This window comes from Schistocerca nitens, chromosome 8 (genome assembly GCF_023898315.1).
Source record: "Schistocerca nitens isolate TAMUIC-IGC-003100 chromosome 8, iqSchNite1.1, whole genome shotgun sequence".
Lineage (NCBI taxonomy): Eukaryota > Metazoa > Arthropoda > Insecta > Orthoptera > Acrididae > Schistocerca > Schistocerca nitens.
Window position 1 is genome coordinate 210,973,323 of NC_064621.1, and position 20,245 is coordinate 210,993,567.

Consider the following 20,245-nt stretch of genomic DNA (forward strand, 5'->3'; position numbering starts at 1 on the left):
CCTTGTGTGGACAAATACTTATAATTCGAAACTTTATCAGCAAATTGATTCTCGTGCACCGCTATGTTACAGGCTATAATTCGGAGATCTCTAATTGCAAAGGGCTGCAAATATGTAGACACAAAAAATAAAGAAGTAGAATGTTAATAATATTCTTTCATTTAAAAAGTTTAAGAATTTTCACATACAACATTTGGAGGCATTACAATTCAGCACTCCCTTGTAGTAAAGTTTGACAAATTGTTTTATCATGTATGGGGTCCTTAACAGTAAGATGTACACTCTCACAATAGACATTTGTATTACTTATTAAACTGGTGACTTGTTGAAGCTAAATATTCAGTGTGAAATAATTTTCAGAATTCAGGGCACATAGGAAATATTTATGTAATGTTCTCATCTGTGAAATACCTTGAATTATTAATAAAATGCTGTTGTGACTGATGGATATTCAGATTTAGGTATCTTATTTCAGGAAGCCATTTCCAAATTTTCTATAACCAAGTGGATGAGAGGGGGCGAGTATTTAGGCAAGACCTGAGGTAGAGAAGGGAACATTATAAGCTCAACATTCTTAGTTGACAGACAGATTGCTATTAGGAGTGTCACATGCTCTCAGTCCATGAGACAATACTGGTACAGCCATCTATTCTTTTAAGTCAGTGTACACAAAGCACTCACACCTTTTGAAGAAAAGGTATCTCCCAAAATTTAATGCCATGCAACTCTACTTTCTACCCTGAGCAGGAAGTCTCACTCTCATTTCTTCCTTCTGTGCTTTTCAGTAAGGGTGATAGAGTGAAGTGATGTAACCATGTGTCAGGTTACAAACTGTAGAGACACTCTACAGAAAACAATTACCGTATAGTATCACCTCTCAGTGAGCACAGAGAAAGACTTCTTGTAATTTATCATCTGATGCAAATGATAGTGCTGCAAGCGATGCTGGATACAGTGAGCACACAAACATAATCTATGGGCACGAAGGGAGTCAAGTCAGTACCCATTATGTCTGTGGTGTGATCTTGGTGTAATCCAGCCCACCACATGCCACACTCTGGGCATAAATTGGGAGCTGCACCAGTTTCACAACAGTCAGACATTGTTCCTGATGAAGGTGGAGTCAGTCATCAAAAGATTAGGATTTTATCAAAATTTGACGTGGTAAGTGCACCAAAAACATTTTATTCAAGGGCTCTATTGTGAAAGACCTTGTAGCCATATCGTATAGTCTGTTTACCAAGAACAACCACAAGTAGTAATGAAATCATGTAATTAAGGGCATTAACAACCTATCAATTGGCAAACTATAACCATACTATATTTCTAACAAAGACAACCAAAAATGAACAACAATGTTAAAAGAAGGCAAAGTAAACCTCTTAGGCTGAATTTCAGTCTTATCTTAGACTTCAAACTCTTTGGTGACAATTGGTTACGTTAATTATGAGTATAATTCTCCCTGAATTGTGTGTAATTTTCAACTTTCAGCAGTCCAAGACAGAATAAATAGAATCCTGACCTTGATCCTGTTATGAATAGGCATATGACAATTAGTATCAATCATTTAGCATTACCTTGGGATGTATGTCTGTATGTTTACTTGACATGATTGTGTTTAGTTGCTGTTCTTAAGCATAGTGTATAAACCTTGAATTGTGAACTACAGTTAAGTGTTCTACAAAGTCTCATCAATCTATATATACCCTGCCATTCTTTAGTTGGTAACTTTATTATTGTTATCATCATCATCATCATCATCATCATAGTATATAAGATTTGTATCTGCCAAAAAAAATGCTATTTGTTTGATTACCAAAAAGCATCCTTTTATTTTATCACAAACATAGGGTCCAAATTAAGAATGCGGTAATTATAACTTACTTACAGGCTAGAAATGCTATGACTACTTGTGAAATAAATTTACAGTTGACATTTGTAAAGCAGACCAATTTAGTGAGCATGTTGCTGGTGTTTCTGCAGGACATCGGTGCTGTTCGTGTCCATCTCATTTGTGGTACTGATGATCATCTCACTGGCATGGCTGGTCTTCTACTACGTGCAGCGTTTCCGTTATATCCATGCCAAGGACCGTCTCTCAGTAAGTCTGACTCAGCAATGAGAATGCTCGTAAAAATTGCATATATTATTTGAAGAATGGGCTCTAAATAGGCACGAGGCATGAGCTGCGAATTTTCATTTCTAATTCAAAGAATCATTTTTTAATATTATGAGATTGTTACAGGACAACTGAATATTAGCAGAGAAGCTATTTTTGCACATCATCACTTAAAAATCATATCAATTGATTGGATAGATGCAGACAAATTAAAGTTAATGCTATATTACTGTAAGTCAGTATAAAGAATGTATTCATTGTATTTCACAAATCTTGAAGGAGAGCCTTGAGGGATGGAGTGATTCAAGCTACACATTAACAGTCAGAAGCAAACACTGAAGGTTACTTCTGTAAAGTGTAATAACAATGTTATGATATGTGCTAATCTATTCACATTGATAATAATCTGTATTATTTTTAGATTATTTTAAAAACATTAAAAGCCACTGCTCTTCCTCTTACACTTCTCAGCTGCTGTTTACTGTTCAGAAAACACTATCAGCTGTCTACAAGCCAGAAGAGTTAAGAATCTGTTTAATATGAGCATTAGTCCTAACTAGTATTTATATCCCTGAGTCCAAATACTCGTATGAATTAAGGAAAGAGTGGCTTTGGTTTTGAATAACTGGGAATTTTCAATTTCCTACCTGGTGTCTTCCCCTTGGCAACTTACTAAAGACATTTACAGAAGAACATCTCTAGATATTTAGGTGCAAAGCTGACAAAAATAAGTCCTTTGCTTAACTTATCCATATGTTTGAACTATCTCAGTTTGTTTTCCATCTGAATGTCTGAGTTTCGTTTAGAATGTGCCCATTGATCAGTAATTCTTACATCTGTTATCACTACCATATGTCTGAGACGGCGCAATAGAGTTTTCTAAGATGAAGACTCAGGATGGTCGGCCGGAGTGGCCGAGCGGTTCTAGGCGCTACAGTCTGGAACCGCGCGACCGCTACGGTCGCAGGTTTGAATCCTGCCTCGGGCATGGATGTGTGTGATGTCCTTAGGTTGGTTAGGTTTAAGTAGTTCTGAGTTCTAGGGGACTGATGACCTTAGCAGTTAAGTCCCATAGTGCTCAGAGCCATTTGAACCATTTGACTCAGGATGACCATTGTATATCATCGTAAGCCTTTTCCTCTACTCTCCTGGGGAGTGTATCTATACAAAAAAGGTAAGCCTGTTCCAGGCCCTAGATTTTACAAGGGGACCATTAGACCTGCTATTCATGGATTTTGATGAGTCTTTAAGTATGTTGTAGAGGGACTTGTCCTGAGAACCTGGCTACTAAGTTTTCACACAATGGCCTCTTGTTTTGGAGAAAAATCAATGTTGAAGTTCTGTGAGTGCCTTCTATCCCTGTAATGTCAGTCATATCTCAACCAAGCAGAAGTAGTGGAGTGGCTAAGGTTCAGGGCCATCATATTGGTTGTACACATTTGAATCCTTTACTGTGTACAAGTTTAAATCCCATACCATGTTCACTATGTCACATAACTGTTATCTTTCATTGAATAAATAACGAGAAAACAAGTACAACCTATGCAGTCAAAATGTATGGGTGTGTACATTGCCTCAAAGTTGCTAGGGGCAGTAATCTACATCTTCATCTATATGCCACAATCAACCTTAGAATGTGTGTAGAGAATGGCATCATCACTTTCATGTCTGTAGTTAAACATGATTAAAGAGTGATGCATGTTTTTTTTGGTACTGTAATGTAATGATTCCAACTAATCTTAAAACTTAAGATGGCTTGGCACTTGCAGAGAAATTATTACAGCTGAATGCTGCATTTTACGAGAGCAATGTGATAGCTAGATTGGCGAGTGAATTTAGATCAGGGCTTCAATATCAACAAAAAGATTCAAGAGCAAGCAATTACCATTAAAAGCTCAACTTCAGTCTAGAGATCTCCAGTAACTTTTATGCTTTCAAAACTCTGGTAAAAAAAGCATAGACTCACCCCAATTAGATCACAAGTGCAAATTATACCTACAGCAGAAAATAGACAAAAAAATCTAATTGCCAAGTAATAGTGGGATAGGAATGTTAAAAATGTCTCTTCTTTGGGCTCTCTGCCAAAATATCTGGGTAAATAGTGTGATTATTGGGACCACAGAAAATAATTTGCCCAGAAACTTCAATTATGCAACTGGGAAGGATATGTAGTGCACCAATGGGAATATTCCTTATTAGTGTGAAGATCACTTGTTGAGTTGTATCAAGCACTGGATGTAGCACTCGACATGGGAGAAAACATTAATGCTGCACTTTGAGAATCAGACGGGAGGGGGAAGGGGGGGAGGGGGGGATGGAGGAGGCATTAATGTATGGACATGACTGATGGACTTTTCCTGACTCCACTATATCTTGTGCTGCAAAATCTAACTGCTTCTGACATGAAGCTACTTACACAGTTAACTGGCAGAAACATTTTGGTTGGTCAATGCTGTATACATCATGTTTAGATGAGCATATTAATTAAAATGGGTGAATTTCTAAAAGCAATACAGAAAAATGAAACATTAAATGATATATCAGCAGAGGTGTCATTAGAACAATGATGGAAATTTTGACAGATACAAGTTGTTATAAAATCATTGTAAAAGTAGAAAAAGATTATAGGGATTAGGTAGATACAAAGAGAGCAGGGTTAGTCTCGTACCATGTAAATTATTAAGTTTCATGTTACCCAGCTCTTTGAATGGTATGCTGTAACAGTGGTTCTGGACACACACAAGCTATTAATACTGATCCTCATTCTGAGGGAGCATTCACAATAATTGTATTTAGAAAATTTAAGGTTGATATTCTGTCAGAATGTGTTGTCATCAGATGTAGAGGCTATTGGGTTATTTTTCACAGTGAAGTTTCCAGGGCGGGTAGAATAGTGTAGATCAATCTTCACTGACAACTTGGTAACTTATGCTTAGATCCAACTGATTTCAAACATTCTGAAATCAAAATGATCTTAGAGGTTTATGTGACAAAGACAGTTAAATGCTAATGACAAGATATACTGGTAAAGTAGGTTTTACAATACAGAACATTCAGTCAAATGAGAATCATTAAAAATGACTCAGAGACAGTTTACAGAAAGAAATATGAGGAAAGGTTTATGAAGTGGACACTTCAGATTAGAAACTTAAATATGCACCTGCATCTTGTGAAAGCTAGTTTCCCTTAAAGCAGGACCGATGACCTCGCTGTTTGGTCCCCTCCCCCAAACCAACCAACCAACCCACCTTAAAGCAGGTGAAAGTAAAATTTAAGAGAACCAAGGAGGAAGGACGTGAGTTTGAACTATATTGTTTTGCTTCTGCTTTGTAGAGATGGGAAGCTGTGTGGATTTCCAATATTGCAACAACACCAATAGTTTTACATTTGTCATCAATTTTTATAGCTCCTAATAACAACAGTCCACAAACACATAGCAAACCTTGCTATTTCCATGATGCACACTTCCTACTGTTAGAGAATCTCAATTTGACCTTTTTCAAGGTCACTCCAATCAACAACTTTCTGCAAATTTTGCACAAGGATCAAAATGAAAGATTTCCCTATATCTTATCTCTACCACCTATTAAGTGTCTTTCATACAATGTGACATATCCTCCAAGTGACATTCCCTTGATAGAAAAATGATACTGGCTCAACAATGTAAATTACTGTTGATTGCAATATTTTGATGTGGGATGGGTCCACAGGATCATGTAATTATTAAAATGGACATTTCCATTCAAGACTGTCAAGCATATCAATTTTTGTTTATTGTGTTGATGAGTAATATTCAAAATTGTAATCATAATAAATATATGTTGAATATAGACTATTGACATTTTGTTGCATGACCACTGTCATTACATGAGTAGTAAAGATCAACACTTGTAAATTTAAGGGAAAAAAGTTAAAGTTATACTTCCTCTGTGAATTTCTCTTTAACTGCATCCATAAAATCTTTCCAATACTCATTTCAATACTTTGTTCATCTCCAACAAATTTCTGGGAAGAAATTCTTGTTGAGGGTTATTTTCAACTTCTGAGGCATGAATCGTTATATGAAATGACTACTAATTACTAGTACACAGGGTTCTAAAATTCTGATTCCTTCTTAATATTCTGAAGTTTAAAATAGGATCAAATAGTAACGAAGTGCATTTGTTTCAGGGCTATATGTATTTGTAAGCTCCCAGTAAAGAAATAACTTCCCAATAACAAATCTAACCTTCATGATTCACTTCAAAGGCGACAAATTATGATTTACACAGCTTTTTATATGCTGTTACAGAGGCGGCTCTGCAGTGCAGCAAAGAAGGCATTGTCTAAGATACCAACAAAGAACATCAAATCAGAAGACAAGGTATGAATAAATAGCTAATAACCAACGAACTCACTGTTTTCATAGATCAAGATGACATTTGATAATACTGGAGTGTTGCTACTGCCTGAAAACAGATTCAGCAGTGAACAACAACTAAAATTATCAAACATAATGCTAACTTCACACTTGCTCTGTATGCCATGTGAATATTTCAGCAATGTATGTTTTCCCACAGTAATGCTCTTTTTCAAAGGCATTTAACTTATTGTTCTTATTAATGTACCAGGCTGCATTAATATGGAATTATATCTAAAACTACTTCAGCAATTAAAACTCAATCTTCCGAAACATTCAGTGGTTTATTTTTCACTGGTACAGGTCAGTTTTGAGAAAGTAGATAAGGATTTGTAAAACCTTTTATTAACTAAAGCTTTTTTCATTTCTGATACAAACTAAACAATTTCATCACTTGTTTACAGGAAATCCAAGGGGATGGTGAATGCTGTGCTGTGTGCATTGAACCATACAAGATCTCAGATGTTCTGAGAATCTTGCCATGCAGGTACGAACCCCAGTTTTACTGTCATATAAATTCTTAGAAAAAATATACAAAAATGAGAACAGCCGACCATTCACTTGCAGGTGACTGAGGTGTAGCATGTAACAAACACATACTTAATAATGCACAGATTTCACCAGCTTTCAGTATATCACTCTTTTAAAATTTAAGTATGCACTCTCAAACACACAGTCACACAAATGCACCCTTCTGCAGCACTGCCAGTTTCCTGATGTGCACACTGCTCAGAAGTGTAGCTGTTGTCCCTAGCGGAGCCTGTAATGAACAGCAAGGGGATATAATGTTTCTATAGAGCACTGTGTCATGTCATTTGATGCCTGTCTTGTATGAATACACAATCTCTGGAAAAATCACATTAGCAGGCAACGGGCAGACATCAGACTGGTAGCAGACATACATGGGCTAACGCTGATATACAATACCTTCACTGGAATTTTTGTTTCACAGCCCTAGTATTTTTCCATCTATCTATGCTAGCAATGTCATTATCTTGGAACTGAATCTGCTATGCATTTGTATGGTACAAAATTTTGTCCGATTTTACTTCTGTTGTTGTTAATGATTTTGTTGTTCACAGGCACGAGTTTCATAAGTCATGCATCGATCCCTGGCTGCTGGAGCACCGTACGTGTCCCATGTGCAAGATGGATATTCTGAAGCACTACGGCTTTGTGGTGAGAGCTAGTTAATTCACTTTCACTTTCAAAAACTAATCTGAATAGTCACAATACATGAGAAAAAGAAATTCTGAGAATGGAACTTAACTGCCATACAAATACCTACACAATTAACCATTTGCCTTATTCTGTGGAAATTTGCTTTCCCATCCGTACCCAACTGAGCTAATGTTCTGTCCATAATAACACTGATATTGATGAGATATTAAACTCTAACCTTCCTCACTGTACTCCTCCTTTACACACATTTGACTAAGTCTGATTGTCGTTACTCTGTTAGTACAATAAGTGGCATGTAAACATCACAAAGAATTGTTAGTAGAGTCATGCAGATATATTGTGATAAATGTATTGTTAGAAGATCATTATAGTAGCTCACAAGAAAATAAGTTAGTATTTCTAAGGACAGTAGGGTAGTTTGAAAAGTTTGTGGAACGACACAAGATGTCAATGGTAGTGCAATGAGGTTCCGATTTAATAACTGGTTATCCTTTACAAGTAAATACAGGATGCATCAGTGCTCTGGATATATATCTGTTGTTGTTTCCATGTAGCACTTTGTGAAGATGGAAAAAAAATCGAGATTTCAACAATGAGTAAGTACTCTATAGCCCGCCCGGTTGACCGTGCGTTAGGGCGGCAAGGAGCGCCTGGTCCCCAGCACGAATCTGCCTGGCGGATTTGTGTCGAGGTCAGTCTGTGGATGGTTTTTAGGCTGTTTTCCATCTGCCTCGGTGAATGCAGGCTGGTTCCCCTTATTCCGCCTCAGTTACACTATGTCGGCGATTGCTGCGCAAACAAGTTCTCCATGTACACGTACACGTACACGTACACGTACATGTACACCACCATTACTCTACCACGCAAACATAGGGGCTACACTCGTCTGGTGTGAGATGTTCCCTGGGGGGTCCACACCGCACAATAACCCTGGGTTCGATGTGGGGGTGGCAGAGTGGTGAAGTGGACTTCAGTAGTCGTCGTGGGGTTGTGAACCACTGCGGCTGCGGTGGGGACGGAGCCTCTCCATCATTTCTAGGTCCCCGGTTAACATAAAATACAAAACATACATACAATGCAAGTACTTTATAAAGAAAGGTACGAAAGCAAAGGAAATTTATGTCAATTTTCAGAACACACTGGCGGACTCGCTCCTTCGTATTCAACTGCTGTCTGGTGGACAAACGAGTTTAAATCTGACCAGGAGAGCTTAGATGATGGTCTACATAGTGCTTGGCTAAAATGTAGCACTACCCTAGAAATTTTTGCAAAAGTGCATAAAGTGTTCAAGAAGGGTCACCAACAGAAAGTGCAAGAAGTTGCTGAAGCTGTAGGTATGTCATTTGAACATACATATCACATTTTAACAGAGGGAATGGATATAAGAAAATTGTCTGGTAGATGGGTGCTGCGACTCTTAACATAGGATCAGCAACACACAAGAATGGAAATGTCTGAACAATGTTTGGCCCATTTTTATAACAACCAACAAGAGTTTTGTGTCAGTTTATGAATACAGATGAAACCTTGGCTCACAACTGTAGTCCAGAGACAAAACAACAGCCAATGCAGTGGAAAACTGTTGATTCAACACAACCACTACCACCACCACCACCACCACCACCAAAGACAGAAAAGTCAGTTTGGGTAGCTGGAAAAGTCGTGGCATCAGTTTTCTGGGATACAAATGGAATTGTGCTGATAGATTACCTTCACACTGATCAAACAATTACAAGACAGTACTACACTAACCTGCCAGATCAAGTACAGCAAAACAAAAGGTAGAAATGGTCAGGTTTGGCAAGGAAGAAAGTCATCTTTCATCAAGACAATGCACACACATACAAAAGTGTCATTGCCAAAGCAAAAATACATGAACTAAGATACTGATTATTGGGTGCAGCATGCTGGGACATGACTTTCACAGCCAGAACCTGATTTAGTTGCATGACTCCCTGCAGTAGTTTCTAGATTTGCTACTCCCATAACTGAATGACTTGAGGCAAGGACAGCTCTGCCAGTAGGAAAACATGATAATGTAAAAGAATGCTGAAACTGTATGCGAAAATACACAGCAAATCTGGGAATTTGAACTGTCACAGAAATATGGAAAAAGCACTAAATAAACACTAAAAACAGTGCAAACCAACTAAGAGAATACGGTTTCCACACACGTGAATGGAAAACAACCAGCCTTATTTGCCTGATTTGGACCTATTAGACTCTCACCTCTTCCCAAAGCTCAAAATTTTTTTAAGTGGATAGAGATTCTCTTTAAACGGAGAACTAAGAACCAAAGTTGATGGGTATTTTGCAGGCTTGGAGGAATTTAATTTCTGAGATGGAATAAAGGCAATGGACCATCACTGCACAAAGTGCATTGATTCAGAGGGAGATTAAACTGAAAAATAATAAAAAAAAAGTTCCACTGAGGTAAGTCAATTCTTTCTATTCTGTTCCTAGAACTTTTCAAACTACCTCCATATTAACACATTTAAAGCCTCGTTTATTACATTTGCAATTACCAGTAAGTACTTAAAGAACTAGTATTTATTTACCTTATTCCATGCCGCAATCATGGACTAATTGAAGTTCCATGAATTGTAGAGGGAATAAGGTTAGGTTAGTGTTGTTTAACGTCCCGTCGACAACGAGGTCATTAGAGACGGAGCGCAAGCTCGGGTTAGGGAAGGATGGGAAGGAAATCGGCCGTGCCCTTTCAAAGGAACCATCCCGGCATTTGCCTGAAACGATTTAGGGAAATCACGGAAAACCTAAATCAGGATGACTGGAGATGGGATTGAACCATCATCCTCCCGAATGCGAGTCCAATGTGCTAACCACTGCGCCACCTCGCTCGGTATAGAGGGAATAAGAACGATTTTTCTGGTAAAGGTAAAAGCAAAATACAATAATATACGAACAAAATGAACTAGTCATGTAATAAGGTGGTGAGGAGGGGAAAAGGGGGGAGGGAGTGAGAAGAAGAAATAAAACTCTAATTAACTTTATACCATGCAGAAACAGAAAGCAATGTTATTTCTCATAAAAGAATGGTAAAACATTTTAAAGTAATGGCTTTAGAAGTTTAGATATCCTTCTGTACTTTTATTCTCCAAAAAAAAGTTATATAAATCTATTAAATGTGGTAGACAAAGTGATAGAACATTCAGAAATTTGTACTGTCATGATGTGTAAGAAACAGACGTGGGAAAAAAAATTTAAAGATTGAAGTGCAGCAAATATTTGAAATTGTTAGAAGTTAGATGTAATTTAATAGTTTCCTAGCATATATCTTTGCTTTTCTTGAAGATTCTGCTAAACTGTATCATAGTAATCCCATGAATCCACATCACACAACAGCCAGGAAATTTTTCAGTTGTTAGAAGTTAATAAAACATTGGTAGATACAAGTATCTCAAAGGATGAAATGAAATGAAAAACTAAATGAAAGGTAGATTATAGTTCAAATCTCCATTGATGATGAGATCATTAAAGATGTAGTACTATAACTATACAGTTAAGGGAAAGGAAATCAGCAGTAGTCTATTCAATGGAACCATGCCATCAAACACCTGTAGAAAGGGAAATAAGGGCCATAACATACATGAAGTTAAATAAACAATGAAGAAGACTAGAGAGGGTAGAGGGAGAGGGGGAGAGGAGGACAAATGAGGTAGAAGGTAGATACAGGAAGTTGGAAGAGAGGGAGAAATAGTGGTGGGTGTTGGAGGCAGGGAGAAGAGAGATAAAAATCTCTGGGGCAAATGTGTAAGAGATCAAACCTGAAAGGGTTGTGGGACCAAAGAGGCTTATTGGAAGGACACGGGACAGTTCTCACTATCTAATGTTCAGTTGAAGGTAATGGGGATGGGAGGGAATGTGACAGCAGGGTCCAGATGGAAGAAGCTGTTGAATTTGACCACATTGGGCCAAGTACCACATGCAGATGTCCTGATCTGTTCAATGATATGAATGTTGAAAGTGACACAGTTCTTAGTCTGAACAGTTCTGTCTGCTGTAATAAATATTGAGATCATTAGGTTTACTTTATGTTGACGATGAGAGATTAAGTGTTCAGTTGTTATCTGTTGCATGGGCAATATTGATGAAGAGAGATGTGGCACCAGTGGTGATAACCACCTGCTCAGGACAAGTAGATCCATAAAATAATTGACATTTTTATAATATGATATTGAGAAATTCTTACAGCTTCCCAAGTAAGCAGGATGCCTAGTTTTAAGATTTTGGAAGGCAGTTACTAGGATGAGAAGGAGGTGGTGTAGATTGCAGCATACTGTTCTGAGGGCCAGAGACTTTATGATTTGTTTTTTAATCTTTGTGACCAATGCAGGTGAATCTTTCTGGAAGACTGTGTAGGTTGGTATCTCAGAAAGTGACCTTATCAATTGCCAATACAGTAACAACTTCACTGCTGGTAGAATTATGATACTCATTAGATTTCAACAAATTAATGACTTGTTGAATGATATGCAACCTATGGGAGAATATGTCTGACGTATATTGTAGAGTTTTCTGAAGGAGGGTGGAGATACGAAGCTAGATGTTGGAAATTACTGGGAAGCCCATAATGGATGACTCCACCAAAGAGGTGATGAATAACATGAGAGATGGAGGATGACACAGTTTCAGACAATGCTCAGACTATGAATTATATATTAAAGGTCTATGACCATAATTACCTTGTTAAATTTAGAATGGAGCTGGATGTGAAGCCTATACACACTGCAGACAATTCATCAGAGACAAATGACTCTGAAGGGAGATCTGTAACTGTACTGGGGTTGTTTTGTTGCTCTTCTAGAATTCCTTCAATCTAAATGACAGAGGAAGTTCGAATCCAGCAGTTCTCATGAGGAGGACAATTTCACATTTAAAATATTTCATCTGTAATTCAGATTAAGAGCACTGCCCTATTATTTCCATAATAATTTGAAAATGATGTTATTCAGTGGTGCTCGGCCAATAGAAAAAAACGTATAAATTAGACAGAGGAGATTAATCTGTAAGATGTTTGCAAGAAGTGTATAAATCAAAGATTTAGTGGTAGGAAGGTGACTATTGTACTTGGAATCGAAAACCCAGTTGGTGAAAGGAAAGTCTGTTTTCATAAATATCTGCTTATTATGGCAAGAATATGCATCTTTGGAGTTATAAGGGATAACACATAACAAAGGCAGCAAGATAGACAATCTCAATAAAACCACTAAGAAACCAAACACTTTTCCCATTTCACTGCTTTCTTATGATGTCTTTTCACAGATAAATTGCTTGTTTTATTAAGGCAATCCTTGATAGTGTAGTGAGGTGTGGACCACTGAGTTTGACTGGCATAGATACAGCACCTGCAGCAGATGAATGGCGTCAGTCAGTTGGTGACCCAGGTCGGGATGGCAGGCAAGGAGACCCGGTGTCAGAGCTTTCACCAATGCAGCACAGTGGCAAACTTGCTAGTTTCGCATCATTTGGCTCCACACAGCTTCATGAGGCATGCTTCTACTCTCCTAACTGTGACTGCAATGGGCCAGCATGTGACTCCAGCGACTGATAATGGTGGCCCAGGGATGGGCGCATAACTGGTGACTTGGAGACAGCGGCAGATGCTGATGGACCCCAGAGGTCAGAGCTGAGAGGTCATTAGCTCAATTCCCAGTCCATCCAGGCTGTGGCCAGACCCTGGCAGCATCCTGATGAAATGCCAGATGGGTGTTGGCAGTATCATGGTAGAAGCAAACACAAAGTGAATGCAGATTCAAACCCGGCATTGTCAACATGCCCATCCTGGATAGATAGCCAGCTTTTATGTAAGAAAAGGGAAGTCCTGTTGCAATTGAGGTCACATATGTGGCCTACCAAGTGCTGTTGAAATGTCTTGAAATGCCGGATATTGCCCCAGCATCTTGGGTGTGGTTGCAGAGCTGCTGGCATGGCGTAAGAGCTCATGGGTGTTGGGAAATGTTCACATTTCGGTATGGCTTGTGCCCATGCAGCTACAGTAGCATACAATCTTCTTATTATACATAGAGCAGCCCTTTTGCTACAGGGCACAGCAAGCAGTGTATAATGTTAGCACAGTCACTTGTTCAACAGCATCATGTCAGCAGTTGGGTCTCCGATACTTATTTCATTATACATAATAAATAATGTTATTTTTCATAGTTTGTGTGTTCAGAACAATAATGACTATAATGTCTCACCAAATAAAATTGCAGTTTACAGGAAGCCAAGAGAGCATACTGCACATGGAAATTGAGGAAGTGGTGGGTCTCGGAGCATCAAGTGGTCATGACAATGACATTGAGAGCCTCAACGGTTCACCACAGCTGAGACCAGCAAATCGCACTGTAAGTTTACATCACATATTACGATGTAGATTATGAATGTGAGACCTGAACCTTAATTCCATCTTCAGTAGGCCAGTGAAATGATCTGGTCACAATCTAGCTGTCCCCACAAACACCACTTCAGTCTAAACCTAAAGTAACTCATTGTTACCCTCGGGCAGATATTTAAATTTCTCAGTCTCTTCACAAATTTGTTTGGTGGTCAATGCTTCAACTTTTAGTGATAAGTGATTCCATTAGCTATTCATGAAGTATTGGAGCTGCAGAAGCCACCAATGTTCATTGTTAATGTCCACATCCTGTGTAGTGAATGTCATGTTCATGGAATGTCAGCATGCAGTCAAGAAATAGCCAATGTTATACACTGAGGTGAGACCTCCTAATATTGTGTTGGACCTCCTTTTGCCTGGTGTAGTGCAGAAACTCAAAATGGCACGACCTCAACACGTCGTCAGAAGTCCCCTGCAGAAATATTGAGCCACGTTGTGTCTATAGCCATTCATAATTGTGAAAGTGTTACCAGTGCAGGATTTTGTGCACAAACTGACCTCTTAATTATGTCCCATAAACTTTTGATGGGATTCATGTTGAGTGAATTGGGTGGCCAAACAATTCCTCAAACTGTCCAGAATGTTCTTCAAACCAACTATGAACAATTGTGGCCCAGTGACATGGCAGTGTCATCCATGAAAATTCCATGATTGTTTGGGAGCATGAAGTCCATGAATGGTTGCAACTGGTCTCAAAGTAACCAATCACAACCATATACAGTCAGTGATCAGTTCAGTTGGATCAGAAGACCCAGTCCATTCCATGTAAACAAAGCCCACATCGTTATGGAACCACCCCCAGCTTGCACAGTGCATTGTTGACAACTTGGGTCCATGACTTCGTGGGGCCTGTGGCACATTCAAACCTTACCATCAGCTCTTACCAGGTCATGGTTTTACAGTCATCTATGGTCCAATCAATATGATCACGAGCCCAGGAGAGATGCTGCAGGTGATGTTGCACTGTTAGCAAAGTCACGTCTGTTAGCACTGACAACTATATGCAAAAACTGCTGCCCTTGGTCATTAAATGAAAGTCATCAGCCACTGTGTTGTCTATGGCGAGAGGCAATGCCTGAAATTTGGTATTCTTGCCACTCTTCTGATATTGTGGATCACGGAATATTGAATTTGCTAATGATTTCCAAAATGGAATGTCCCATATACCTAGCTCCAACTACCATACTACATTCAAAGTCCGTTAACTCCAATTGTGTGGCCATAATCTGATCAGAAACCTTTTCATGTGAATCACCTGAGTACAAATGTCAGCTCTGCCACAGTGGTACCCTTTTGTACCTTGTGTACAAGATACTACTGCTATCTGTCTATGTGCGTATTGCTATCCCAAGACTTTTGTCACCTCAGTGTAAAGTCAAGAAATCTTTACTGGATTCTGCTTCTCTTATCTGTCAAAGTTTGAACTAACTAGCTCACTAATGTGTGTACGATTTAAAATAATGATACTTTTAAAGCTTTGTGATAGTTACACAAATATGAACCACTAGATCCTACTTGAAGAATTTGATGCAAAACATAGTTACTTGGAAATATGCTTTGTGTTATGTATGTGCAACTATTGCTGGGCTAAGAAAAAGTGGTTAGTTTAGAAGTCCAGTAAAGCCAGTAAAAATTGGAAATTGCTGTAAAGAGAAACTGACTTTAAGAAAATGGAGTCTTGGGATAGCAATACGCACATAGACAGATAGCAGTAGTATCTTGTACACAAGGTACAAAAGGATACCACTATGGCAGAGGTGATTCACATGAAAAGGTTTCTGGTCAGATTATGGCCACACAATTGGAGTTAACAGACTTTGAATGTAGTATGGTAGTTGGAGCTAGGTATATGGGACATTCCATTTTGGAAATCATTAGCGAATTCAATATTCCGTGATCCACAATGTCAGAAGAGTGGCAAGAATACCAAATTTCAGGCATTGCCTCTCACCATAGACAACACAGCGGCTGATGACTTTCATTTAATGACCAAGGGCAGCAGTTTTTGCATATCTTTCAGTCAAAATTTTGTTATGCTAGAATAGATAGATCCATGATCATAAGATCCTCAAGTTTGAAGAAGAACATCATGTAAAAACAAATATATAAAACACACACACACACACACACACACACACACACACACACACACACACACACACACACACTCACACAAAAATGATGGTCCGCAACTCCACTATTTCTTTGTATGTATAAAATAGCAAGGCAGAAAATATAGTTCACCAAAAATGCACTAGGTAAATAGGTGGAATAACTTTCGAGTCATTCATAATTTTTCTTCTCTTAATAAAGCCTATATATTTGTTCTTACTTTTAGATGTCAGCCCCACCTTCACCAAACCTGGGCAGCCACAGCAGTGGAGCATCATCACCAACTGAACTCAGCCCTGCTCTGAGTGTGGGGCCTCGGTTTGCTTCTTCCAGCCGTGGAAGTGGTGTGCCTGTTCGTGCCTCACGCCCAGGTATGCTATGCACGACAAAACATAATCTGTGTCTTGCCACAAACTCTTTCCTGGCCATAAATTGTTGTGATTACAATGCACAGGGTTAATCTAATAAATATTGAGACTGAAAGTAACCCCATTCTAGTAGTATTCAGCGCCATTTGAAAGGCTTTTAAAACATTCCTTTGACACAAGTGTTGTTTTAGTGTAGATTTGTACCATATGGAAATGCCATAAAATATTGCATGTTGATGACCTCTCAGTTGCTATTGATTCTTATATTTTAAATATTTTATAAAATTTCTTGTATTATTTTTAGCAAAAATACCGTTTTTCTCCTGTGTGTGTAAACTATGAAGTGCTACCATTCAAGTACTTACTCAGTTAACAACATATTTTGTTAGTCTTAAAATTGTTAACATAATATATTATATAATATTTGTGAAACTTTCCCAAAATATATTCGGAAAGCCATCACAAAACCTGTACCAACCACATCATATCACTAAACTTATCCTATGCCTCATTGTTGTTATGAACATAAAAAGTGGAAAGAGGACCAATGATGTAGTACACTATACTATTAGAGGTGGAGGAAAAAGTTTGCTTGGATGTGAATGAGAGAAAGAATCAGCAATCATCTATTTAAAGGAACCATATTGAAATTTCTCTGAAGTGACTGGATGATTCCAGCGAAAACCTAAATCTGATGGTGAAGTATAGAGTTGAGAGCTGCTCTTCCTAAATGAGAGCCCATGCAATTAATGTAAATGTGTGGTGTCTGTTCTTTCAGACCTTTAATTGATTCTCCTCAATGGGCAATGAATCCACCATCTTCAGAGCCAATTATGTTCGACCTCCTGTGGGAATCTCAAAGTAGCAACCATGGAGGACACAGCTGAGGACTGCAGATAGGTGGCGACACTAGGTGGGAATATGGGTGGGCCAGGAAGTGTGCCAAGACTGTCCACACAATTGCGATAAACATTGTGTCTGGGTGCTGCAGTGGTTAACGTATCTGCCTAGTAAGCAAGTGATCCCAGATTTGGATCGTAGTCCATCACAGATTTTCATTCGTCACTACTGATTCTGTATAATGTCCCAATGCAGCTGACAGGAATAGTTTGTACCCTTCCCTTCCCTTCATCCCCCCTCCCCCCTTCTGTCTTCAATTTACATAATATGTATAACTGCTGCTGATTCTGTGAGGTATCTGCTCTGTTCCATTCATATAAATTACACTTCATTCTCTTTGTTTCCTACAATTCCTCCCAAAGAAAAAGAAAATAATGCACAAGATTTCTCTTTCTTTGTCTGCAGTTGGGGGAGCAGTGCCAAGAGACCAGGTGTGCAGCAACTGCGGATCTGGCCTGGCAAAGCCACTCGCTACTGACTGTGGTACCAATACAAGTGTGACATCTGTCAACATAGACTCCTGTATTATGAATGTGTGCGACACTCCTGAGACTGATGATGTGGATGGTACTCAGCTGGATAACACATTGGGCAGCAGGACAAGCCCACACCACTCCAGTGCCACACACAAGTGAAGACAACCAGCAACTGTGAAGAACTGACTATTTAGCACATTGCTGACTCCTTTCAACCTTTACCCAGTATTTATTTTTTGTGAAATGAAAGACTACTTACTTTAATCTAAGTTCAATGAACTTGTTAGGCACCTATAAAGAATTTGCGTATTTTCAAATACTCATTGTATAAATAAACACACTCTGTAAATTTATGACTCAAAACTTAATCGAGTAAGTGATGGGTCTGTGTTACAGTTTCATGATTTTCTCATGAGAATAAACTCAATAAACTGTGAGAATATTTAAACTAATGAATGTTGTTGAAATCCAGATGCCGTAAAAGAAGACACATGAGTGTTTCTTCACATATTCATAATCTACTTGTTATAGTTTCTGTGTTAGAATGCCAATAAAAAAGTCTCATGAATATTTCTCATATTGTTGTGTCATGCATGTATGGCAATATCAGTCACTAGTTTGTGTTTTGAACATTTTTTTTTAGTCTTTCATGACAGTCATCTTTAATTTATTACTGTGAGCCTTTGTTGTGTTTTTATTTTTATTAACACAGACAGTTTAGCACATCTTTTAGAGTTGCTGAACACCGTGTATTATTTCTCACAGTCATCACCGGTAATGTAGGAAACAAAGTGTGTAAGAAGGTGTTCTTAGATTTATGGCTGCATAGTTTCACTTAATATGTGTGATGATTTAGAAAGCAATTTGCTTTCAGTCTTCACAAAACAGTAAACAGTTGTTAGTTTCTGAAATCTGATATACACACTGCAAGATGACATGACAAGAACTGGAGAATATTTCACTGTGTTAACATGTGAAAACTTCAGTTGCAACAGCTTGTATGTTAATATAGAATAAATGTCGTGGATTTTTTAAACAAAACTAATAAATGTGGTTGCAATGACTTATTTTTTTCTGTCCCTGTGAAAATGTTTGGGATATCAAATTACAGTCACTGAAATAAAAAATATGTTAAATTATTTTTACAGCATGAGAGAATTTTACAATACAGTAACGAAAATCACCCACAGCAAGTTTATGAAAACAATATATCTTACATGTCCTAGCTTGGGATATGCTGACCTCACAGTCACTGTAGCTGTGATCTACAGAGGTGAATGCTCTCACCATATACCCTACTGTTCCTCATATATGTACTTACCTTGACAGTGAACTTTTTTTGTTATTCGCAAATATGTTAATGTAAGTTAACCTTAGAGTAATAATTGTATATATGTTTTAGTTGAGTGCAGCAGATTTCATTATTTAAACAAATGGATCTCACTTGTTTGTACTTAGTCTGAATGTACTAGAAGATGTGTCCTTTTTTAAAACCCTTACAAAATAGTAAAACTGACATTTTTATCCATACTGTACCTTTCACATCCCATGAAAAATGTAAAAATAAATATTATGCATTCCAGCAGATACTTTCTTGACTACTTTTTTGTGATAATCTATTTTTGAAGTGAAAGATCCCAACCCCCTTTTTCCAATCTTATGAATGTAAATAAAATAAAAGAGAAGGCAAAAAACACACACACAAATTTGTTGTACAATTCTTGAAATCAAGAAGAATTTTAAGTCGCAGTGAACAAGTCAAAGATCTCAATAGCAAAGGAATTAAGTATCATACAGGACTTCTTTTGCTTAATGATTGTTTACCACTAGTGATGACTCTATGTATGTGTCATTAATCTCTGCCCAAACTCTTTACCTTTAAATATGTCTACTTGTGTCTGATATGTGTGGATGGATATGTGTGTGTGTGCGAGTGTATACCTGTCCTTTTTTGTCATTCCAATCCCGGGAGTGGAAAGACTTACCTTAGGGGGAAAAAAGGACGGGTACACACACACACACACACACACACACACACACACACACACACACACACACAAAAGCAGATATATATATATATATATATATATATATATATATATATATATATATATATATAACAGGGATAGTGTGACTTACCGAACGAAGGTGCTGGCGAGTCGATGGACGCACAAGCGGGCACAGACATACACGCAGAATTCAAGCTTTCGCGGCGGGCGGTTTCTTCGTCGGGAGGGGGGGTGGGGTGGTGGGGGAGAGGGGGGGCGGATGTGG

General features: G+C 38.2%; 1 protein-coding gene across 2 annotated transcripts in view; it reads left to right on the top strand.

Moving 5' to 3' along the window:
- LOC126198462 (protein goliath) overlaps positions 1-19,560 on the top strand; it is a 692,272-nt gene extending 672,712 nt beyond the window's left edge. For both annotated transcript variants that reach the window (XM_049934806.1, XM_049934807.1), the window contains 7 exons: positions 1,984-2,101; positions 6,411-6,482; positions 6,923-7,005; positions 7,601-7,697; positions 13,934-14,065; positions 16,454-16,598; positions 17,901-19,560. In XM_049934806.1, the coding sequence (XP_049790763.1) occupies positions 1,984-2,101; positions 6,411-6,482; positions 6,923-7,005; positions 7,601-7,697; positions 13,934-14,065; positions 16,454-16,598; positions 17,901-18,130 (877 nt within the window). In that variant the 3' untranslated portion in view covers positions 18,131-19,560. The remainder of the gene's footprint in view (positions 1-1,983; positions 2,102-6,410; positions 6,483-6,922; positions 7,006-7,600; positions 7,698-13,933; positions 14,066-16,453; positions 16,599-17,900) is intronic.
- The last annotated feature ends 685 nt before the right edge of the window (positions 19,561-20,245 follow it).